The sequence below is a fragment of the Fukomys damarensis genome, unplaced genomic scaffold, assembly GCF_012274545.1.
Source record: "Fukomys damarensis isolate Sample0158 unplaced genomic scaffold, DMR_v1.0_HiC HiC_scaffold_2, whole genome shotgun sequence".
Classification (NCBI taxonomy): Eukaryota; Metazoa; Chordata; class Mammalia; order Rodentia; family Bathyergidae; genus Fukomys; species Fukomys damarensis.
In genome coordinates this window covers 62,267,394-62,293,708 of record NW_022900914.1, presented here as the reverse complement: position 1 = coordinate 62,293,708, position 26,315 = coordinate 62,267,394, and the positions used below count along the sequence as shown (strand labels likewise).

At 38.3% G+C, this 26,315-nt stretch overlaps 1 long non-coding RNA gene, 1 pseudogene and 1 gene segment (V, D, J or C); 1 reads left to right on the top strand and 2 right to left on the bottom strand.

Moving 5' to 3' along the window:
- Positions 1–11,469: 11,469 nt before the first annotated feature.
- LOC104847941 lies at positions 11,470–12,097 on the bottom strand (annotated as a pseudogene).
- A 2,284-nt stretch (positions 12,098–14,381) lies between these two features.
- Positions 14,382–14,899, top strand: LOC104847945. The segment is given in 2 exon segments: positions 14,382–14,456; positions 14,580–14,899. Coding segments are annotated over 2 exon segments (375 nt in total).
- Positions 14,900–23,112: 8,213 nt separating this feature from the next.
- Positions 23,113–26,315, bottom strand: part of LOC117286586 — a 14,287-nt gene continuing 11,084 nt past the window's right edge. Inside the window, exons 2-3 of the long non-coding RNA XR_004517755.1 lie at positions 23,682–23,813; positions 23,113–23,206 (exon numbers count right to left, since the gene is read on the bottom strand). This is a non-coding gene — a long non-coding RNA (uncharacterized LOC117286586). The remainder of the gene's footprint in view (positions 23,207–23,681; positions 23,814–26,315) is intronic.

The window sequence follows — 26,315 nt, the reverse complement described above, 5'->3', positions numbered from 1 at the left end:
GCCTTCATTGTCTTTTTCTAGGATCTTGTTTAGAATTACTTGTAGTGCTAGTTTGGTATTCATGTAGTTTCTCAGGTGTCCTTTGTCATAGAAATGTCTTATTTCCCTCTCCATTTTGAAAGAGAATTTTGCTGGATACATCAGTCTAGGTTGGAGGTTGTTCTCTTTTAGTACTTGAAATATCTCATTCCAGGCTCTCCTTTCCCCAAGGGTTTGTGTTGAAAAGTCTGCTGTTATTCTTATGGGCTTTCCTTTGTATATGATTTGTTTCTTTTCTCTTACTACTTGTAGTATTTTGTTCTTCTGTTGGGTTTCTGGGATCTTGATTATTATATGTCTAGGTGTAGATTCTTTTTTATTGTAGCTAGTTGGGATCCTATATGCCTCAGTTATCTGAATATGAAATTCTTCCCCTCTGTTTGGGAAGTTTTCTGTCATTAATTCTGAAAACAGCTTTTTTAAGCCATTTGTATTTTCTCCTGCTACTTCATGGATTCCTATCAGTCTTATGTTATTCTTCTTTGCATCATCTAGGAGTTGTTGGATCGATTTCTCATGATCTCTTACTGTTTTTAAGAGACCTCTCTTTTCCTGGTCACTGACTGCAATCTTATCTTCTATATCTGAGAGCCTATCTTCTCATTCTTTTATTCTGTCACGTACACTTTCAATAGAGTGTTTAATCTCCTGGATATCTGTTTGAATCTGTTTTATGGATTCCATTTCTTTCCTATGTTGGGCGTTTATTTTTTCCATTTTTTTCTTATGCTGAGCCTTCATGGCTTCTATCATGGTCCTGAGCTCATCTATTTTTTTGTCAGTTTCTGCTCTAGAGTCTCGAATCACGACTTCCATTTGGCTCACTATCTCTATGGTTATCTGGGAAATTATTTCTGATTTGAATTTTTCTAGAGCCTGATTGATCTGTTTTGTTACTTCCTGTGCTTTGAGTTCAGGGTGTTCTGGTGGTTCACTATCAGCCTTTTCATCCTCCTTTGCCCTACTGTTTGCCATAGGTGAACTGGAAGTCTGTCCTTGTGTCTTGCTTAAGTGTTTTCTAATTTTAATTTTTGTTCTTGGACTGTCCTTGGTTTAATCTCTGGATAATCACCCAAATCTTCCTGATATAGTTTCACCCTAGCTTCTGTGTCTCTAATGACCCACAGATATTCTCATCTTCATAACATCAGAGAAAACAGCTCATCAAATCAGCGGCAATGCTTTACCCCAACTGATACAATCAGCAACACATTAAGATCAAGCACAATTTGGACAATGACCACCTGTGGTAGTCACTAGTCTATCACCCTTAAATCATTTGGATTAAATTGAAATCAAGAAGCAGTCCAGAACATGTCTGCAGTGAACAAACTTTTCAATACAGTATATTAACCATTTAATGGCTCAGACAGAGTGAGGATGCAAGACCCCTGATCTCAGTCAGCTGATTGCTGAACCCCATGACGCTGACTGACCTCAGGCTGCAAGGCCCAGATTGAGTTCCCCATCCTTCTGAATGGTTGAACTCCGCAACATTCTATTACAGGTTTCCCCCACCCTTTCTTTAAAGATGTTCAAAGTTGGGAGCTCAGAAAGATACCCTTGATGACCACCTCTGTCTTTGCAGAGTGAGTCCAAAGACTTGCACAGTCAGGAGGTCTGAAAGTGCAGGGGGGGTCTTATGAGGGTTCAGGGGTGCCCGCACGGCTACCTTCCCGGTGCTTGAGTGATAGCTGCTGGGTCAGGAGCAGGCGTGGTTCTCCTTCCCGTGGTGGATCGGGGCCCGGCCTACCTCCTCATGTAACATTATTAATTGTGTTGTTATTTGTTTTTATTTTCCCAAAGTCAGGTGCCAGCTGTGAAATCCAGATGACCCAGTCTCCATCCTCCCTATCTGCAGCTCAAGGAGACACAGTCACCATTCGTTGCCAGGCCAGTGAGAGCATTTCTGGATATATGGCCTGGTATCAGCAGAAACCAGGGAAGGATCCTACTCTCCTGATCTATAATAGTAAAAGTTTGCAGCCTGGAGGCTGCAGATGTGGCAACTTTTTACTGTCAACAGCATCACAGTATCCCTGACACAGTGACACAAGCCATAACACAAACCAGCCAGGAAAGAAAAAGATGCAATAGCAAAAGGCAATGCTAAGGCAGATATAGAAGCCAAATGGCAGCCAAACAGAAGCTGCTGATGGCTGTGCTCAACTATGCACAAAAGAAAAAAAAATGGAGATAGAAAAGCCCCTAGCTGCTATAAAATACTCAGATAAAGAGGATAAATGGGCTAAGAAACAATTGGCTGAAAGGCAAGGACTTGTTTGGATTCTACAAGACAACAAAATAATGATACTACAGATGCTATCTTACTATTGGATTAAAAGATATCATGATGTGACTCATGGAAGAAAGACAACTCTCCAAGCACTGTTAGAAAAATATTTCTTCATACCTCAGATTTCTGCTCTGTGTGAGCAAAACTCAAAAAAGATGTCAAATATGACAAAAAATAATCCCAACTTCAGGGCCCAGAGTACCACCTAGAATACAATGAAAGGACACAACCCCTTTGAGGACATACAAATAGACTTTACAGAAATCTCCCCATGCAAAGGTTATAAGTATTTGTTGGTATGTGTTTGTATTTACTCTGGATGGCCTGATGCCTTCCCTACAAAAACAAAACAGAGAAGTCTTAAGAGGTATGCAGATTTTATCGAGAAATAATGCCAAGGTTTGAACACTATGGAAACCCTGATACCATACATTACTATGGGGGATATATACAAAATGATGTATTGTTCAGATAAAAATCAATATTGTTAATCAGCTCTATTGTGACCAGAAGTACTGGCAATTGCAATAGCTGCAAACAGGGACAATGTATAGCTTTAAAAACATATATAGCTTTGGCCTTGGAAAGCAAGCTGGCTACAGGGAATAATTTTTCATGTTTATATTGGATATCAGTCAACTGCTAGACATCAGCCTCAGAAGTTAAAAAGATAGATTCTATAGATTAAAAAGATATGGAAAAGCACCCCTCCAGAAATAGGAAAAACTCCTGCACTGCAGGAAATATTGACTATCTTAAAAGGGCATCCAAATAATTATATAGGAATAGATATAATAGATTTAATTGATAGAACTCATTCACTACTACTACAGGCAGACTAGGAATTAGCCTCTGGTTGCTGGATTTGTGCACCACTCACCCTGATGACTTATCAGACAATTGGCATCATGAGTGACCTACCCTTAGAGCCAATAAAGCTTACTATGTACTGTAGTTGGTCTCTCTAGAGGGAGACTGGAGGCCCTAGAGAGCATTGACTTTTAAAGACAGAAAGGAGACAGCCTGGGGGATGAACAACACTTTATTCCTTCTTGAATGCTGCTGGACAATTCTTTGTCTGTGAAATCAGGTTTCATACATTTCAAGACAGGCAGTCTGTCTAAACTTGTGATCCTTAGTTTACATTTTAACTCCCACATGAACACCACTGGCATTTTTGCATATCTCTAGCCTCTGTTTACCAAGTCCCACATCAAAGAGTACACCAAGACCCTATCCCTTCAGATAGTACTGAGAAAGAAGAATGCCATCATTTAATGACTCAGCTCACAGGTTTACTATAAACAGTTCAGCTGTGCTTTGTAAACCATTTCTTTCTCACTAACTGTGCAGTCATCAGGTCACAGAGTCTCTGAGTATGAACAGTGGTTACTGAAGGAACTAGGGAAACAGGTTTTTGTCTGCCAGAAGAATTTCCTATCAAGAATTGCTAAACTATAATTCCCTTCACCAATTCCCACAATGAATGCCTTACTCAGCTACCCATTAGATAAAATTGGTATGAATTCAATGAAAGGTAAGGAATTACCCACAAAACAAAGGGAGGAATGATAGAGAACTTTTCTAAATAATCTAAAAACCTACAAAATGTTAGGAAAATATAAAATGGCTTCTGCTGTCTCTAACAACAATTTGCTTTGTTTCATTCAAAATTAACAGACACTGGAGGCATTGACTGTGAAATGGCACATCTGGCCTCATCCCTGACCTTAAACATCCCCTTCCTCTACGCTAGAATGGATAGCTAGATGAATCTTAAAGCAAACTCCCTAACTACAAGAATTGTTACTTCTGGGTTAAAGTTAACTGTCTTGTTACTGTAACTTGTACATAGGTAATGTGAACTGAGGAAATGAAATGTAACCACCTGAATGAGATCATGGCTTATAAACCTATAAAAAAAAGTTACAACCCAGTATGGGTTAGCTCACTGGCACTACTTTTAGTGTGATCAGCCTTTTTCTGGCAAAATAAACCTTTTGTTATTTTACTTTCATTCTTCATCTCTGCATGTGTCATTTACCAATTCCTTCCAAAACAATAGCACAGGAAGTACCAAAATACATGAATGAAGTTATAGAAAAATTCAAAATAGAAATAATTTCTGAGACAACTAAAGAGATAGTGAGTACAATGAAAGACATAATTGGGGACTCTAGAACAGAAACAGATAAAATAATACATAAGTTCAGGAGCATGACAGAAACCATAAATGCCCAAAATAGGAAAGAAATGGAAACCATTAATGCCCAACATAGGAAAGAAATGGAATCCATGAAAAAAGACTCAAACAGATATCCAGGAGACAAAAATTCTATTGAAGGTATATATAACAGACTTAACTAATCTGAAGACAGGATATCAGATATAAAGACAGGATGGCAGTCAGTGACCATGAAAAGAAGGGTCTCTTAAAAAAAGGAAGGGAACATGGGAAATCAATCCAGCGGCTCCTAGATGAGACAAAGAAGAATGATATAAAACTGATTGGAGTCCATAAAATAGCAGGAGAAAGTTCAAGTAACATTAAAATGTTCACAGAATTAATGACAGAAATCTTCCCAAATGTAGCAAAAGCATTTTATATACAGATAAGTGTGGCTTATAGGACTCCAGCTAGCCATGACCACAAAAAATCTACACCTAGACATGTAATAATGAAGTTCCCAGAGACCAAACAAAAGAACAAAATGCTACAAGCAATTAGAGAGAGAAATCACATGCAAAGGAAAGCCCATCAGAATCAAAGCAGATATTTCAACCCAAATCTTCAAGTCAAGGAGAGCCTGGAATGATGTATTTCAAGCCCTTAAAGAAAACAACTTCCAACCAAAGACTGATGTATCCTGCAAAACTATCTTACAAAATTGATGGGAAATAAGTTATTTCCATGTCAAATACATCTGAAAAACTTCATGAATACTAAGCCAGCACTTCAGACAATTCTAAATGATATCCTAGAAAAAGACAATGAAGATCAAACTCCATGAGGCCCAACAAAGTGAATCCAGCAGGCAAGGCAAGAAATTAAAGGGAGGGGGAAAAAACTAAAAAGAGCCAACAACAGAAAAATAACATGATGACGATAAGTCAATACATATCAGTTATGACCATCAATGTTAATGCCCTCAATTCACCAATCAAATGAAATAGACTGGCAGTATGGGTTAAGAAGCAAAACCCAATGATATGCTGTATGCAAGAAACACAACTAGTTAAAAAGAAACTAATATTCTGAAAGTAAAAGAATGGAAAACAGTTCTCCATGAAACAAGAACCCAGAAAAAAGCAGGGGTAGCTATCTTATTCACAAAGTAATTTCAAACCATAACGCATTAAGAGAGACAAAGAATGCCACTACATCTTTGTACAGAGAACAATCCAAGAGGAAGAGATAACAATAAGAAATATATATGCAACAAATACTGATGCCTACAACTACACAAAATACACATTAAGACACATGAAAAACCCAATAAGCACAAATACAATTGCAGTAGGGGACCTCAATACACCACTGTCACAAAAACACAGATCATCCAGACAAAAAATCAACAACAAAAAAATACTAGAACTGAACCAACCTTTTGAACAAATGGATTAAATAGACATCTACAGTTTTCCACCCCACAAAATCAGAAAATACAGTCTTTCTGCTGTACATGGGTCCTTTTCCAAAATAGCCCACATACTAGCTCATAGAACGTTTAAGTAAATGTAAAGAAGTTGAAATTATACCATGTATATCATCAGACTATAGTGCAATTAAACTGGAGATTAACAGCAAAAGAAACTGCAAAAATTTCACAAACACATGGAAATTGAATAAAAAGTCACCTGAACAACCAACAGGCCTCAGAGGAAATTAAAGAAGAAACTAGATAGTTTTTGCAAATAAATAATAGTGCCAATACAGCATATAGGAATCAATGGAACATAGTGAAAGCAATTCTATGTGGGAAATTTATAGCAGTGAATGCCCACACTAGGAAAACAGAGCAAGCTCAAATAAACAAACCAATTATCAATCTTAAATTTCTAGAAAAAGAAGAGCAGGACAAATTGAAAGCTGCTACAAGGGAGGAAATTATAAAGATCAAAACAGAAATCATGCAATGGAGACTAACAGAATGATACAAAAAAATCAAAGAATTGAAGAGTTTGTTTTTTTAAAGAATAAATAAAATCAATAAAACTTAAGCCAACATTATCAAAAAAAAAGTAAAGGCTCAAATCCATGCATTAGGAAATGAAAAAGGTGAAGTCAAAACAGATCCAGCAGAAATCCAGAGCATCATCAATACCTACTTGGAGAAGCTGTACTCTAAAAAAATGGAAAATACAGAAGAAACTGACAGATGTCTAGATACATATGAATTACCTAAGTTGAAAGAAGATATAAAAATTTTAAACACCCCACTTACAGTCAGTGAAATCGAAAATGTAATTAAAAATGTACCTATTGAGCTTATACTCTTAAGTGAAATAAATAAGTCACACGTGTAAATACTGAATAGATTTTCTGGTGTGAAAAACTAAAAGTGTAAATCAGATCCTAATGTTATAATTGACAATGTGTAATAGGAAGAAAGGGGCTAATAGTGTAGGGGAAGTGGGAAGGGTAGGGGAAAGGAAATAAGGGAAAAGAAAAAATATGAGAAAATGAAAAAATGGAAATAAAGTATTTGTAAATAGGGAAGGGAGGAGGGGTGAAGGGAGGGCAGGGCTAATGGGAAAAAATGAGAACCAAGACCTGTCATGTAAAGGTACAAGATCCCAATGATGAATGTAAATGTACTGTATACCTAAAATGTACCAATAAACTCAATGAGAAAAAAAATTTACCAACAAGGAAAAGACCAAGTCCTGGTGGCTTCACTGCTGAATTCTACAAAACATTTAGAGAAGACTATTGCCACTGCTTTTGAAACTTTTCAATGAGATTGAAATGGAAGCAATACTTCCAAATTCATTCCTAGAAGCAAGAGTTACTTTGATTCTAAAACCAGGGAAACACCAAGAAGGAGAACAACAGGCCAATCTCCTGAATAAACATAGACACAGAAATCTTCAGTAAGTTACTGGCAAATAATACAGAGGGTCATCAAGAAGATCGTACACCCTGGCCTAGTCAGATTTATTCCAGGGATGCAAGGATGGTTCAATGTAAGTTAAGCAATAAATACAATACACTATATTAACAGAGTGCAAGACAAAAACCATATGATCATCTCAATAGTTGCAGAAAAATCATTTGAAAAAAATTAATACTCATTCATGATTAAAAAAAAAACGGCGGAAAACTGGAATAGATGATCTTTATCTCAACTTGATAAAGTCTACCTATGAAAAACCAACAGCCAGCAGCATAGTAAATGCTCAAAACTTGAAAATCTTCATACTAAAATCAGGCACAATACAGTGATGTCCACTGTCACCACTCCTGTTTAATATAGTTCTGAAAACATTAGCCACAGTAATTAGACAAGAGAAAGAAATAAAACCAATAAAGACAGGAAAGGAAGAAGTTAAACTGTCATTATTGTTGATGATGTGATACTCTACACGGAAGACCCAAAAATCTCCTCCACCAAAAGACTTCTAGACTTAATTGACACTTTTTGCTGAGTAGCTGGATACAAGGTAAACATTCAAAAACCAATAGCCAACTTGTTCACAAATAACAGACACACTTAGAGAGACACTAGTGAAATAATCCCTTTCATAATAACATCCAAAAAATGAAATATCCATGAGTCAATCTAACAGAGGAAAAGAAAGAACTATAATACTCTGAAATAAGAATAATATAATAAGAACTACAATACTCTGAAAAAAGAGATTGAAGAAGATGTAAGAAAATGGAAAGATATCCAATGTGGGAAGAATCAACATAGAGCAAATGGCCATACTTTCAAAGATGCTATACAGATTCAATGCAATTCTGAATGAAACAGTATATTTCACTGAACTAGAGAAAACAATATAAAAATTCATTTGGAACCAGAAGAGACATGGAATAGCAAAAGCAATTCTCACCAAAAGAGACAGGATAGGGGGTATCACAATCCCCAACTTGAAACTATACTGCAAAGCCACTGTGATAAAAATAGCATGGTACTGGCAAAGAAAGAGACCAGAGGATCCGTGGAATAGATTCGAAGATACAGAAACAACTTCAGGCATACTCAGCCACCTCATCTTTGACAAAGGAGCCAACTATCCTCACTAGTAGCAAGATAGCCTCTTTAATAAATGGTGTTGGAAAAACTGGATTTCAACTTGCTAAAGATTAAAACTAGACCCCTATCTCACCATGCCCTAAGCTAAAATGCAGTTTGATTAAAGTTCCAAATGTTGAAATAGAAACACTAAACTTGTTGGGATATAAGTTAGGTAGAACTTTTGAAGACACTGGCACAGGGAAAGACTTTGTGAAGAAATCCTCAGTAGCACAGGAACTAGCACAAAGAATCAACAACTGGGATCTCATTTTTGTTTTTTACAAAACTTTTGCATTGCAAGAGAAACCACCAACAGAACTAAGAGACAACCTACAATGTGGGAAAAAATTTTATCAGCTGTTCTTCAGACAAAGGTCTACTATCTAGAATATATAAAGAACACAAAATAAATAAGATTCCCCTAAGTTTAAAATCCCAATTCAAAAATGGGCATCTGAAATGAACAGACATTTCTCAGACAAACAAGTAAAAGCATCTAATAAACATGTAAAAAATATTCAACGTCACTGGTCATTGCAGAGTTGCATATGAAAACAACACTGAGATTCCACATTACCCCAGAAACAATGGCTGCTATCGAGAAACCAATAATAACAAATGTTGGTGCAGTTGTGGGGAGAAAGGAACCCTTCTTCATTGTGGTGGGAGTACAGACTGGTGCAACCACTGTGGAAATCAATTTGGAGATACCTTAAACAACTAGGATTAGAAGTCCCATTTGACCCAGCTATTCTTCTCATGGCTATCTTCTCAATAGAATTAAAAGAATTATACCACAGTGATATATGCTCTCTCATGTTTATAGCAGCACAGTTTGTAATAGCTGAAACTTGGAAACAGCCTAATTGCCCATCAACTGGAGGTTGGATAAAGAAGATGTGGTGTTTTTCTAAATGGAGTACTACTCAGCCAAAAAGAATGAGAAACTACAGATATTTCTAGCTAAGTGGATGCACACTGAGGACATACTCTTAAGTGAAATTAATAGGACATGTGTAAATACTAAATAGCTTCTCTGGTGTGATAAACTAAAAGTGTAAATAAGGATCAAAATATATAATTGGTATTATATTATAGGAAAAAATTCTTAAGGTGTAGGGAAAGTGGGAGAGATAGAGGAAAGGTAAGAAGGAAAAAGAAAAAATAAGAGAAAAGGAAAAAATGTAAAAAAGTTTCTGTAAATAGGGAAAGGTTGAGGGGGTAAAGGGAGGCCAGGGGAATGGGGAAAAATTAAGATCCAAGATACATCAGGTAAAGGTACAAGATCCCAATGATGAATGTAAGTGTATTGTATACCTAAAATGTACCAATAAAGAAAAAAATTTTAAAATCACACTTATAAACACATATGTAATGCATAAATTAATGGAAGTGACTATATTTCTTGGTTTTCCCTCTGTACATGGCTTTTATTATTTACATAATACAATATAGTATCAATGCTGAATAGCATGATTATGTGCAATACATAAATATAAACTATTTGTACACATCTGCAAATCTAACTTGGAACTAAAGCATATAAAATTGAAAGCAAAACTGAATGCCTTAATAAAAGTAAAAACTAGGGCCAAACACCGCAATAAATCAGAAGTAGTGTCTCGTATACATACTTATTTAAAGATGAAAACAGGCATCACCACAACACTAATCTATCATTTATATATAAAAAACACGTTTCATACATTACAGGAAACCTTCCATTATAACACAGAAGAGATATTACCAGGCACGCCTCAGTGAAGTATACCACCTTTTCTAGTTGTTACTGTTCAGTGCTGTAGATAATGCAGCCCATGCAATACACCCAAGAACACTAGAATCCTACACCCAAGTACAATTAATATAAAAAAGCAGCCCTCTGCAAGCGGTGCTGGACACCAGTAAGAAGTCTACTGCAACCATGTTGGTTATGATTTTCCACACAGAAAGGTACAATTACATTAAGAACTAAAGTCTTAAAAAAGCTTTAAACATTCTTTCTTGAACCAAAACAATCAACAAAAGATGCACATGAAAAATTAACAGTTCAGATACCTTTGCAACTTAAAAATTCAGATGCATGTTATTCAATAGAGCTGCTATATATGAAAACCGAATATAGTTTTAATTTCTTCTTGTAAAGTGATTAATCCTAGTGAAGTTATGTGCTACACACATTTTTATAATGCAGACATCTGGTGCGGGCCAGCGCAAGCTTGAAAGATTATCTTAAGACCCTGTTGTTGGCTTGATGGTTTTACTTACAACCAGTTGCTATGTTTACCTTTTACAGAATTTATTTAACAGCTTTTAGAACACCAGTTTAACCAGGTTTACATTTGGAACCGAACAGTTTTCACAGAAAGGAAGGTCTGATCCTTTTTTATAGCTTTCATCCTGATTCCAAAGAATATGTGGAAATTAAGAGGATGAAAAATTTAACTATGGTAGAAGTGGCCTACCAGTCCTTTTCTGATGTACCATTTTTTAAAAAAAATACAGGCACAAAACACTAGCCAAAGACTGTACCTTGATTGCATTCCCAAAAGGCAGATATGCTGCAAACATGTAGAGACTTATTTTGTTTGGCACGTGGGAACTAAATTTGTTCCCCACTATCTGTGTTATTTCAATTTGCTGTGCAATTTCCATTCAACTTTATTCAGGGGACGGCATATACATTTTATAGGGCAGTATCTACCCAATTCTGCCTGTAATAAATACCCAACCCAAACATACAATTATACATACCAATTATAAGACAGACAGGTGTAAAGTAAAACTCTGGAGAACATCAAAGGAAAATGGCCCGGCATCTGCTCTTTAATGTTTTCCTACGATATATTAAAATAAAAACAAAGTTTCCGTCTCTTCACAAGTACTAATTTACATGCTCTGGATTTTTTCAGCCTCAACAACTTTTCTGTTTTTGCTGCAGCTTCTGCTTTTAATCATATGAACTGTTGTGCTTGTCAGTGATAGTGTATTCCACGAAACAAATTTCCACATCGGTGGTCAAATCCTGTAAAGCCCACTTTCTTTCTACACATGAAACATCTGTTCTTTGGTTTGGGCAACTCAGCAGCTTTTTCTTCACTTTGGGAAGTACTGCGGTGAGAAACTGATGGTCTGGGCTGAGTAACAACTGGCTCTGACACCTGTTTTCGGGGTAGTTATTTTGTCCTCTCTTAAAATGCTCTTTTCTGTCATTTGCTGAGTTCTGTCATTTGCAAGTTACCCACGGGCATATTTCTTGATTTTTCAGAAATGCTGCCAGCAGCACCTTCACAGTTATTTAAACTTGTGTCTGTTCTCGGAACAGATAGAGCATCTGAGATAGGACTTTTGGAATCACTAGCTGTCCCCACTGGGCTCATTCTGCCACTATTCTGCTGTCTCTGAAGATGTCCTTTGTAGCGAAGAGAACACATTCCACTTGTCCTAGGGTTCCCATAAAGGCCACATCCTGTACTACACTGCATGGGCCCGGGGTCTGGTTAATCTCCTGAGCCATCCTTGTTTGCCTGCAGCGGGCCTGGATGCACAGGCCTAGTTCTCGAGCGGAGGTCTGCGGAAGGGTCGGCTGGGGGTTCTGGAGCCGCCACCGCGGGGTCCTCCTTTGTTCCTGCACCCGCGCGGAGCTTGGTGGGACTCTCCATGCTCCGGAATGGGGGGCGCGGGGTTACTGGAGGCCTCAGCCGCTAAAGCTCCTCATGGCGGCGTTTGCTCGTATGCCTCCGCCGGCGAGTCAGAGGGCGGACGGAGCGCTAGCGGCCAGGCCTGTGAGGCGCGGGGTCCGCTCATGGCGCTCTCTGTCGCCCTGCGGCCGTGGGGGAAGCTGCGCGGCAGGCGGAAGCCAGGGAGACCTAGGCCTAGGTGCAGACCGCTCCGCTCTCCACTGATGCACTTGGCCCGGTGCTCTGGTTGAGGGATGAAAGTCACTATATTTCTGTGCACGTGTACTGCATTAGTCCTCCACCTTTTATCCATTTGTTTGTTCTCTCCCTGCTTATCTCCTGTTTCTCTCTTCCTTTCTCTTTTTCTCTCTCTTCTTGCCCTTTCTCCCTCGATTTTTTTCTCCTTCTAAACTTCTTAAGCCCTAATCATCTTTCCTCTATACACAGTGCAATTTTTTCTCTTCAGATTCCACATACATTATGGCTTATATCTAGATTTCTTCCCAAAGCCTCATGCTTCCATAGGTGGAGCCTTGGTTGCAACTGCATCATGGGTGGATAATGCTTGATTAGTCCACTTATTGATTTGTCAGAGCTCTTGATGTAGGTCATGCATTTAATGAAGAGAGAAGATCCATGCTGGGTAGGGTGGAAACAACCACTGAGTTTATAGATTGAATGGAATAAAAAACAAAAGAAAAAGAAGGAAGTTGTGCTGCTTACCCCTGGCCTTGCCATGAATTGCTTCTATCTGCCATGCTCCTCTGCCATGCTGTCCTGCCTTAGAGCCAGCCAGAGATGATCTAAAGTCCCTAGAAAACACCAGTTAAATTACTCGTACCCCTTTGTGGGTATCAGTCATTTTGGCCCAGCAATGAGAAAGTAGCTAAGAACATATGAAAGTAAATATGTGATAATTGTCTTTCTCTGTCTAGTTTATTTCATTTAACATGACTCTTTCCATTTCAATACATTTTCCTTCAAATGACAGAATTTTATTCTGGTTTAAGAATAAACCATACCCTCCTGTGTACATATATCATAGTTTTTATGTGCTTATCTGTTAACGGACACCTAGGCTTGTACCTTTGCTGTTATGAATAATGCTCCAATAAAGATATATACTGTACACAGCTATCTGTTCTACATGCTGATGTCATTTCCTCTGGATTATATCAGGCACGGGAAACATGGATCATATAGTGGTTCTATTTTCAGCATTTTCACAAATCTCTATACTGTAGTCCATCATCTTTACTAACTGATATTCTCATCTGAAATGCAGAAGCATTTTCCATATACTTGCCACAATGTTTAGTCTTTAAAAGTATCTTTCTGTTCATCTGTGTATCCAGCTTAGCAAGAAGAAGGACATCTCCTGAATCCTCCAAGAGATCAGCCTCTCACTCAGAGTTCAGGGGCAGCAGGACAGTGCAGTTCCTGCACACTGTTACAGCCTTCAGTTTGAATCTCCTCCCAGCCTGCTGTGTGGTGAGGCTCTGGTCCTGGAGCTGTTTACTCCTTTTGGTCTCTTCAGAGATTCACCATTGACTCTGTTCATCTTTTTAATGAGGTATAACTTGAGTGTTTTGGTGATTACAAATCATGGAAACTGCTATTTCATATTCCTCTTCCCTTATTATATCCGTGGAGAGTAGTGCTGACAAATTACAACACCAAGATTATCAAGCACAGGGCACCAGAACACCGGGAAGGTTTCTGCTCTCAATATTAATCACAGGTTCTAACCTCAGGGAACAACATGAAGACAGAAAAAATAACCCATGATTTCTGTGGGATTGCACCGTACCTAGCAGGACCTGTGTTACAAAAGAAGATGTGATGAGTATCTAGGAGAGAAAAACCACACTGTACTCAAAGATAAAGCTGATTGAGTTTGTCCTCTGGTCACAAGGGAGAAAACATACACTGCAAACAAATTTACACCAGTATGGCCTAATAGAGGAAACGGAGGCACTGGGCCTGTACTATGTGATTGAGAGGAGCCAGCCCTGCAACTGTGCTCAGGCTTGCTCAGCCCTGCTGATTTGCATGTGCCCGGAGCACAGTCCACTCCCCTGAGGACTTCTTCATAGGCTGCTCACACCCTATGCAGGAGTCAGTCCCAGTCAGGACACAGCATGGACATGAGGGCCCCTGCTCAGCTCCTGGGGTTCCTGATGCTCTGGTTCCCAGGTAAGAAATGATGTTCTGGGGATATACTCAATCTAGCATGGTCAGAGCCACCTGAATCTTTAGGGAACTTCTTTATAATGTGATTAATCATGTAAATATTTGTTTTTATCTCTCCACTATCAGCTGGCAGATGTGACATCCAGTTGACCCAGTCTCCATCTTTGTCCGGATCTTTAGGAGCCACAGTCACCATCACATGCCGAGCCAGCCAGGGTATTAGCAATAATTTACACTGGTATCAGCAGACCCCAGGGAAAGCTCCTAAACTCCTAATCAGATACGCAACCACTTTGGAGTCTGGGGTCCCCTCCAGGTTCAGTGGCAGTGGATCTGGGACAGATTTCACTCTCACCATCAGCAACCTGCAGCCTGAAGATGCTGCCACTTATTACTGTCAACAGGGCTATAATAGCCCTCCCACAGTGATACAAGCCATGACATAAACCTCTCAGAGAAGCAGAAGTGTGAGGCTGGGCTGCACCAGCTTCTCTTCCTAGTGCATCCACCTGATAAGAGTGTTTGTTAGAAGCAGCTAGTGTTTGAAGGTCTTTGAGCAAAAGTCAGGCAGGATCCTTGCCCCTTAAATGCTTCCTCCTCCCTACCTCCAGTAACACAGACATGGAAATGCTTCTTCTAATTTAATAAAGGATACAAAGAAGTACACTTTAGGAGTATGGAAGAGTAAGTGTTGAGATTCATCAATAAAAAAGCAAGTAATAGTAGCAATTTCCAGCAAAATATAAAATGCAATACATAAAATGCAAAGTTAAATTCCTTTCAAAGACCAGAAGTATGACAGTGAAAGAGACCTACATAAAAACACAATACAAAACACAAAATAAGCTGAACATTGTATGCTTTCCTATAATTACAACAGTAGTGATGCTGAGACAAAATGATTGTCATAAATTCAAAACTAGGCTTGAGCTACTAATGACTTTAAGACTAACTTTAGCTGCATAGTGATGCCCTGTCTTAAAAAAAAAGACAAAATAAACAAAAAACACAGAAACAGAAATAATGAAAATAGATTCTAGAAATGAGTGATTCTCTGTTTCCACTTCAGAAGTTCAAGAACACCTACAACATAAATTCTATGCAGGAATTGTTTCAGTATGGGTAATTACAATGAAGAAGACAACTTTTGAAAAACCAAATTTTATAGTGATTGAAAAAGTAAATGCTAGAAATACAATTTCTCCTGATGATTCCCTGGAAAGCCAGAGACCATCTGCCCTTGATGTTGTGGTCCATCTGACCATGGGGTTCTCAGATGTGTCTTGAAAACCCAGGTATGAGAGCTCTGGTGTTCTTAGTACCCTACAGCACAGCCTCACAGGGGATTCTCTCCCTGGAGGTGTGTCCAGATCCTGTTAAATATCCTCTTCTACCTCTTAAGTGTCGGAGGCTTTGAGCACTTCCATGGAAAAATGAGTTGGAAAGCAGGTCAGAGAAACCTAGTTCCAGACTCGATAGTCATTACAGGAATAGGGAATATCTGCTGACTTCTCTCTATGTCAGTATTTCCCCCAGCTCAGAATTTTGTCAGATAAGTAGCACCAGAATAGTTTTATGTATGCTGTGAAATGAAATCAGAAAGTTGAGGTCACAAGAAAGCATCATGAAGTCATAATGTCAAAAAAATTCTAGAGCTTTTTGTTTAGAATCAGTAACATTATTCTTCAATCTTGTAAATATTGTAGAAAATTTTCACAAAACTGTTTCTATCAAAGATGGATTATACAAAATTTATTTCTTCCCATGTGCATATCTACAAGAAAAACAAGATATGAGAGAAATCAACAAACCACAGGGGAAGAAGTCTTAAATATGCATCATTAATTTTCACAAATTAGTCATATTTTGTCAAATGCAAGTGTCTTGAAATAATAATTTGCAAATAAAAACATTTTCAAGAATTAATTTATAGTAAAAGAAAAAATACACATCTTATCTTTACTGCTTTTATAAAGAATCAAATGTCCATACTGAAGAGTGAATAGGAGTGCGAATGTGATTCTTAATTCATCACCATTTCAAAATAATTCTTTAATAGCAGCAGGGAGATTCAGCATAGTTCTGGCTTTCAGTGTGTATACTTGTTTTGTGACTTTGGGTTTTGTTTTTCATTGAGGGCTTCTATTTTTGATTCCTTTCAGAAATGTGATGAAAGGGATTTGATGACTTAGAATGAGACTTGGATTGGTTCACATCTGAAGAACAGTGGAATACAAATGAACATTAACCTCTCAGGTTGACCCTAAACATTCAGTGCTTCATTTTCCAACTCTCTATGCTGTCTTACAGTGTCAGACCCAATGTCATGTGAATTATTCAGAAGATTCTTCTTCTAACTACTGGAGTAAAATGTAAATGAATCTCTGCTTATTTCCTCCCTGGAATATTTTATATCACTATATATAAGAGAGGCCCCTGTCCTCCTGCTGTCACTTTCCACTGCATCCACACCACAAGGGATTTGCATATTGTCCCCTAGGGAGGAACTTCCCTTGCAAGTGAGAAATGAAAGCTACTTCTAATCTTGCCCTGACTAATCAAGATTCCTCAGCTCAGTTTCTCAGAATGAGGTTCCCTGCTCAGCTCCTGGGGCTGCTAATGCTCTGCATCCCAGGTAAGGACAGAGGGGGATGAGAAAGGAAAATGGGGAGGAAGTGACCTGTTGTTTACCATGTTTATTCTGACCATGTATTAGAGGCAGATATTGTTTGCTCCAGAGAAGGAAATTTGAGATTTTGCTCTGTGAGAATTAGCATACACCTACCAATGACTAATGTTGCAATGCAAATCTGGAGGAAGAAATAGGTAGCTGTGCCTTATCAATACAACGTGTTCTACTGTTGAAAATTTACTTTTCATTATTTAACTTATGATTAAGATATTAACTTAAATAACAATAGAAGGTTCATGAAAGTTGCTCACAATATTAGGACATAAACTTGTGCTACTCTGTCCTTATTTGAGGATCCCATGGGGATGTTGTATTGACCCAGACCCCACTCTCTCTGCCTGTTCCCCCTGGAGAGCCAGCCTCCATCTCCTGCAGGTCCAGTCAGAGCCTCCTGTGCAGAAATGGAGTCACCTATTCAGTTGGCCCTTACCTAGGCCAGGCCAGCTTCAGAGATTCTGACCCACAGGATTTCCAACAGGGCTCTGGGGTCCCAGACAGGTTCAGAGGCAGTGGGTCAGGCACAGATTTCACACTGAGAATCAGCAGGCTGGAGGTTGAGAATGTTGGAACTTATTATTGCTGGCAAGAGACACATTATCCTCCTCCCACAGTGACCCAGCCTCCAATATAACCCTGCTTGAGGTGGCCCAGCTGTGACATGCATGAATGCCTCTGGGGGAACTCAGGAGAATGGTGTGCTGCTCTCTGTATCATTGTGCCTAGTGACAGCTCAGGCACCTCATGTTTAGCTCTGCTTTTATTCACCAACCCTGGTTGAGACAGTGACTATCCACATACTCTGTGATCAAGCAGCTATGGTGACAGTAATAGTTTTCTGAGCAACTATCCTTGGTATCCTTTATGGCAGTCATTCATCAAAGAAATTTAGTCAGCATAACAGCCAGAAATTTTTTGTAGAACAGTAACAATAGAATTTAAATATATTTTGAATATTACCAATTTCCACTGTGTTTTTTACAGCATGTTATGGTTGTTTCTTGAAGTGACCCCATGTCCTCCAGTGGTCATAGGTGGAGCTTTTTGGAGGTAGCTGAATCTGGAGTATGTAATGATGGGATCAAGGGTATGTGATGACTAAATTACTTTTCTGAATGATTTGGCATAGATATGGGTAGGATTAAGGGTGTGCCACCCTAAGTGTAAGTGCTATCAGCCCTAAGGGTGGGCAGCCTGAATATAAAATAAGGCACAGAATGAGGTTCTCTGGTCCCTTGTCCCTTGGCACTTGCTACTTCTCTGCTGGCTGCCTTTTGCCTCCTCTTTGCCATGGACTCTTTCTCCTCTGTGATGACCCTCTGCCATGTCACCCTGCTTGGAGCTAGCCAACTATGGACTGAAACTTCTACAAACTGTGAGTCAGAAATAAACCTTTACTCTTATAACTTTGAGTGTTGAATATTTAGTCTCCACAACAAGAAAAGAAAAGAAGACATACCATAATATTTGGTAATATTAGAAAATTCTGTTTTCCCACTCAATTAACCCTCTACTCTCAAAGTAAACTATTCTATCCATTAGCACATTTGAAAAAAGCAATGTAGGACTGTCACCACCCCTAGGCAGAGGAGATCACTTTCTCATTAATGTCTTTGTAAACATATCTCATTTGAAGCACTTGAGGTTCCTCTTTCTGTAGATCTATTACTTAGAGTAATCATGGGAGCCATACCAAGGCCTTCTGGACACCCATGAAGTCAAAATTGAAAAAAAAAACAAAACTGGAAGTCAATAATTTTGCCAGCTGTTACCCAAATTAGGAAGAAGATAAGTGCTCAGTGGACTTCAAGTTTGTGGCTATGAAGTTTACCTTGGAAGAGTAGGCTCTGCCGGATCCTTCACAGAAGAAACTCTACAAAGTTGTGATAAGTGAAGCCATAAGGAATCTGGCTGCTGTGCAGGGAAAATAGAAAGACCAAAGCACTAAAACTGTGGACACAAAGCAAGAGATAAAATGGAACTCTAGAAGAGGTAGCCATTAGAAAGAGGAGGAGAAGGAAGAGGAGGAGGAGGAGGAAGAGGAGGAGAAGGAGGAGGAGGAGGAGGAGGCAGAGAAACATAAAACATGAAGAATACAAGCAATTTTTGAAGACACCACTTCACCCAATTTTTTTTGTATGAAAACATTATTCTAAACACATGAATTACCAGAAATAAACTTTTAAAAATCCCCATAAAAAACTCTGAATAATATAATAAAAAGCAGTGAAAATTCAGGCAATAATAAAAACAGCAACAAAAAAACCTATCAAAGAGGAATAGCCCAAGACCTGATTTACAACTAAATTCTATGGACTCAGGGAAGCTGTAACACTAATTATCCTCAATCTCATCAATGAAATTTTAAGAGAAACATTGCTAATCCTAAAAGTTCTTTTACTATGGTGAAGAGTTGATCTTGCTTGCTACTAAGGACATGTGTTATAAACTGTTAGTAGAGACTGCTGCTAAAAAGTTATTATGTAATACTGCTTTCATTAGCACCCCACCTACACAAATTGATGACAATATCTAGATTACCTTGGGGGTCACTAAAAATACTGCTTCCCATCCAAGGAGAATTTAGTACTGGGCCACATGCACCAAGACCTCTCACTTCAAGTAAATTGGAGGAGTTTGGATCCTGGAATAGAGGCAAAGCTTAGTGGTAAGCCACACCCAGAAGACGCCACTGAAAAGTAAACTTTAACTAAACAGGTACTCACAGTGTAAGCAAAACTTTTCTCAATGATAACCCCATAAGCCTCAGCAAAAAGTAAATAAAAATAAAATTATGAGAAGACAAACCAACAAAGTGCCTCCAAAAACTTCTAACTACCCAAAAGCTGATCCATGATGTATCAAATGGGAGAAAACCAAAAGGGTCACACTTGAATCCCTTGAATTATTCAAAAGTATCAGGAGAGATAACAAAACAATTCCATAAGGCTTTTGGCAATTCCATAAGGCTCATGTCTTACAGAAGACATGAGTTCTAATTTATTGGGCCAATAAAAATCATCAGTGACTCTAAAGAAACTAATAAAAAGATAGAAGAACTAAACAAAATGATGCAAAACATGCATTACCAGCATAGAAAAAATTAGAGTACATAAAAGGACACCCAATATAAATTCAGGAGATTAAAAATTGCACTGAAAGTGTGGGCAACAGAAGAGACTATTGTGAGGACAGAGCCTACAAACTAGAAGATGGGGCTGCTGTCTGCTATCAATTGGTGAGAGATGTCTTGAAACATCAAGAGGACAAGAAAGATGGATCCAATAGTTGATAGATGATGCAAAGAAGACTAGTCTAAGACTAATTGAAATTAGTGGAAAATGAGGAGATACTACAAATGGCTTTTTAAAAATATGTTCACTGATACAATCATCAAAATATTTCCAAGTAAGGTAAAGAATATAAGATACACTTAAGTGAGCCTCAAATAGCCACAATGAGAAAAGAATATTTTCAGGACACATCATAGCCAAAATCCCAGAAATCACTAATAAACTCAAATTTTAAAATAAAACCGATCAATCACTCAATAATAAAGTGGTGCTGAGTTTGCATTACTTCATATTTCAACATCTACACCCTGAAGAAATCAAAAGACAGCCTCTTCTCAGCATTTCACTGAACATCTTTTCCTTTTCAGAAAGACCTGCCATACCGGAGGGCCTGCACAGTGTCCCCCACAGCACTCAGTGAGCACCCTGTGACAGAGGAGCGCCATTACTGCATTATTTATGCGTTTGTATATATTAGATGTAGGGATAATCTTAAAAGCAACTTATTATGTTGTAAAAAGAAGTAGAAGTGTGCATTCCATTTTCTGCCACTAACCATTTCAAGATGTCAGTGGCATGCTGGCATGTTTTGTATTTTCTATGGTTTTCAAGAGTATATTACAGCTCTGACTATAGCATTTATTTAGCGCCATATTCTTGTATTTTATTTAGTAAAAAGAAAGTAGATGATACAAAAGTCTTCTACACAAATTATCCTTGGGAAAAGTATAGTTCAGTAAAACTAGTAAGCAGTATTTGAATTTGAGTTTTGACTTATGCTTTAGTAAATTCAGAGCAGGTATAAGATTCTAATGCCATAAGAACTTGCTTTACTTCAGTAAGATTTGCTGACTATAATGCAATTTTAAGACTTCCAACAATGTTCTTTGAAAATACACTGAGTGGCCTGACAGAAAAATGAAGTTTTTGTCAACATAGCTAAGTGTTATTTGGACTATTGCTTTAACTCCCAAATTAAGAAATGAATTATATTATATTTATCCTAAATATTGTCCATTTGCTACTATATTTGAAAGAAAGATTTCAAGCAAAAAAAGATATATATTCAAAATACATCTAACTCTAAAAAATTTAAATTCTGTATTTTTATTCTACTCATATAATAACATTATACTTTCAATAGATTATTTTAAAATACTGTACCAAAGTCATATGTGAATGAATTAATAAGTTCACATTTTAATGCAACACAATACCACACAGACACATAGAACTTCCAGGAGGAGGTTTAATTTGACTCACGGTTTTATAATTTCAGTCCGTGGCTGGCTTCAAGGTAGAAATATGGCAGAAGAGCCTGTTGCAGCAAAACAACTTAGTCTGTGGCACTTGGGAATCAAAGAAAGGAAACACTGTCCTAGAGAGGGATGGGCTGGGTACAGCCAGGCCATGCTTCAGTGGCTTATGCAGATGTAGTCCTAAATGTGATGCATTAATTCCCCATGGTGTATCCCAAACACAGAATACTAGAATCCACCATAACGGCCACACCCAAACTCGTGTCAATTTCATACCAAAAAACAACACTTTAAGCCATACTTAATCCACAGACAAGGACCGTAGGAAGTATAGCATAGAACACTTAAGAAATAAACTTATATGTATTGTCATTTCTGGCTGCTCACTTAAATTATGGTTGAATTAAGGATATTGTCCTTCTGATCCATCATGTCCCTGCACACTGCAACTACAGATACACGAGTCAGTGAGGAGAAAGAGTCTTAGAGGAAATATTTTCTACTCAACACATTAAAATAACCTTTCCAATATTAAAATGATACTATTTATCTTAAAAGTCTTACCTGATACCCAGAGTACAGGGGACAGGGTGAGTTGGGGCTATGACAACATGCTGCTTCCTTTCCCATCACAAGGCACACAGATCCCATCCCACTGAACCCTCAGTTAGAGACTCTAATCAGTGCCATGACCAATCCAGTGGAGTCTGCGTGACAATGCCGGTCACCTGGCAGAAACCAGACCCGAGGTATCGTCCCCACGGGGTTGAGCCTCCTGGAAGTCCTTGGCACACACCGCATGCAAAGTCAGCCATGAAGAGAATAGCTGGCCTCTCTGCCTGCAGTTTGGGGACATTGGGTTCATTTATAATTCTGTTCTATTTTGTCTTTATTACTATTTGTTCATTATCTGTAGAATTGTATTCTGGGCCCAGGAAAGGTTAGGAACAATTAGATGTTCCTAGAGATGGGGAGGTATTGAGGCACAAGAGGATGGGCGGCCAAAGTGCTGACCCTGAGCCCCGGACTGTGAAGTCCTGAAAGTGATCCTGAAGGTGACATGCTGAAGCCAGTCTTTTGTTTTACAAATTTCCCCTTCTGACTGCGTATAGGTGTGGTCTTACCTTGACTTAATGGTCTTAGCTTTTGTGATGGTATATAGGTGTGGTCTTACCTTGACCTTGTGGTCTTAGTTTTTACAGTACTATTGTCTCTTTCTCATGCCTGCCTGTGACTGAAATAACTCTTGAGGTGTGCCCTTGAAACTAGTATATAAACACCTAGAGTTAGAAATAAAATTGCAGCAGCATTTGCAAACTTCACCTCGGTGTTGAGTGCTTTTGTCTGACTGTCATCGCCGAACCTGCTCCCACCTTTCAGAGAACCTGTATCTCCTCGTGAAATCCCATGTTTGCTGCCCCACGGTCGGTAGCAAATCAGCCGGGTTAGAGCCCAAGGAGTCTGTGCAAAGCACACGTGGGTGTGGAAATCAATGTGCACAGGAGGTGAGTTCTGAGGAGAAAACACAGAAAAAGGAAATAAAATCTTCCTTACCCAAGGAACTATAGTTTTATGCATAGTAAAGATAAAGAAATTAATTTAAAGCATAATTTAAAAGCATAATTGTGATTTTTTTAGTAATGTAACACAAAATTTCCAAATGAAAAATGCTTTTATTATCAATTGTGCTGTGTTGAACAAGCTACAATTTTAAAACATGAATTGGTTTGTAACAGGAGACATGAAACTGTGGATATAATTATGAAACCTGCATTGATATCTGTACATGAAGTATGCTTCTCTTCACTTGATGGAGTAAGAACAGGGTATCCTTTTCTCCATCTCTGCCTTATTTTTTTGACTTTAAATAAACATTCAATTTATTCTTACGCACTGCAGAGACATCTCAGAACTTCCACACCAGAACCCTGATGATCCCCTCAGCACAAACACAGCGAGTCACCACATTCTCAGGAGTCACCCTTACCACTGCTCTTCAGGTCAATCATTTTCTTCAGCAAGAACTCAAGTCCTCTAAAAGCCTTCTTTCTCTAACACGGCTAAAGGTGTCACAGCTCCTCCTGGCGGTAATAAGTGAAACGGCTTCAGGTCCTGAGCTCTGTGGAAGTAATTGTTAATATTTAAACACCACCCTAACATTATAAAATTATGCAGTTGCCTCAAAAAGAGAACTACAGGCCAATCTCCTTAATGAATATAGATGCAAAACTCCTTAAGAAGATAGGAGCAACCAGAATACAGAGGATTATCAAGAAGATCATACATCCTGACCAAGTCAGATTTATTCCAGGGATGCAAGGGTGGCTGAACATATGTAAGTCAATAAATGTAATACATTATATTAACAAATTCAAGGACAAAAAAACCATATGATCCTCTCAATACATGCAGAAAAAGCATTTGACACAATTCAACACCCATTCATGATTAAAAAACCCTGCAAAAAATTGGAATAGATGGTCTATATCTCAATTTAATAAAGGATATCTATGAAAAACCAACAGCCAGCATCATATTAAATGGCCAAAAACTGAAAACCTTCACGTAAAAATTAGGAACAAGACAAGGATGCCCACTATCACCACTCCTCTTTGATATAGTTCTGGAAACATGAGCCATAGCAATTAGACAAGAGAAAGAAATTAAAGCAATAAAGATAGGAAAAGAAGTTAAACTGTCATTATTTGCTGATGATATGATACTTTACCATTGAAGACCCAAAAAATTCCACCAAAAGACTTCTAGACTTAATTGACAGATTCAGTAGAGTAGCTGTACACAAGGTGAACACCCCAAAATCAATAGCCTTCTTGTACACAAATAACAGACTCACTGAGAGAGAAATTAGGGAAACAATTCCCTACACAATAGCATCCAAAAAAATGAAGTATCTAGGAATCAATCTAACAAAAGAAGCAAAAGATCTCTACACTGAAAACTATAGCACTCTGAAAAAAGAAATTGAAGAGGATTAAAAAAAATGGAAAGATATCCCCTGCTCCTGGGTAGGAAGAATCAACATAGTGAAAATGGCCATACTACCAAAACTGCTATACAGATTCAATGCAATGTCAATTGAAATTCCAACACTATATTTCACAGAACTAGAAAAAAGAATCCAAAATTTCATTTGGAACCAGAAGAGACCTAGAATAGCAAAAGCCATCCTAGGCAACAGACCCATGGCAGCGGGTATAACAATTCCCAATTTGAAACTATACTACAAAGCTACTGTGATAAAAACAGCATGGTACTGGCAAAGAAACAGGGCTGAGGATCAGTGGAACAGATTGGAAGAGACAGAAACAACTCCAGATGTACTCAGCTACCTCATCTTTGACAAAGGGGCTGACCATCTTCAGTGGAGGAAAGATAGCCTCTTTAATAAATGGTGTTGGAAAAACTGGATTTCAACCTGCCACAGATTAAACCTGGACACTTATCTTTCACCATGCACTAAATTAAAATCCAAAAGATTAAAGATCTAAATATTAAAACAGAAACACTAAACTTGCTCTAAGGTAAGTTAGGCAGAACTCTGGAAGACATTGGCATAAGAAAATACTTTATGAACAAATCCTCAGTAGCATGGGAACTAGCAGAAAGAATCAACAACTGGGATCTCATTTATTAAAAAACTTCTGCACTGCAAAAGAAAACATCAACAGAACTAAGAGACAACCTACAATGTGGGAAAAAATTTTTACCAGCTGTTCCTCAGACAAAGGACTATTATCTAGAATCTATAAAGAACTCAAAACAATCAGCCCCCCCAAATATAAAGACCCATTTCAAAAATGAGCATCTGAAATGAACAGATATTTCTCAGACAAAGTAAAAGCAGCAAGAAAATATATGAAAAATGCTCCACATCACTGGGCATTTGAGAGATGCAGATGAAAATAACACTGAGATTCCACCTCACCCTACAAATAATGGCTGCTATCAAGAAATCAAACAACAAAAAATGTTGGCAGGGTTGTGGGGAGAAAGGAACCCTTCTCCATTGTTGATGGGAGTGCAGACTGGTGCAACCACTGTGGAAATCAATATGAAGATACCTCAAAGTGCTCGGACTGGAGGTTCCATTTGATCCAGCCATCCCTCTGCTGGGTATCTTTCCAAAAGAACTAAAAGAATCATGTCGCAGTTATGTATGCACACCCATGTTTAAAGCGGCACAGTTTGAAATAGCTAAAACTTGGAAACAGCCCATTTACCCCTCAGTTGGAAACTGGATAAAGAAGATGTGGTTTTTCTATAAAATGGAATATTACTCAGCCATAAAGAAAGAGGAAATAGATTCATTCATAGTAAAATGGATACATATTGAAGATATACTCCTAAGTGAAATAAATAAGTCACACATGTGTAAATACAAAATAGTTTCTCTGGTGTGAATAAACTGCAATAATACATAAGATCCAAATTACTGACATTGTGAAATGGGAAGAAAGGGGCTAAAGGTTTAGGGAAGGTGGGATGGGTAGGGGAAGGTTAATAAAAGTACAAGAAAAAAAGTGAGATAATGAAAAGATGGAAATAAAGTGTTTGTAGATGGGGAGGGGAGGAGGGGGTAAAGGGAGGGCAGGGACAAGGG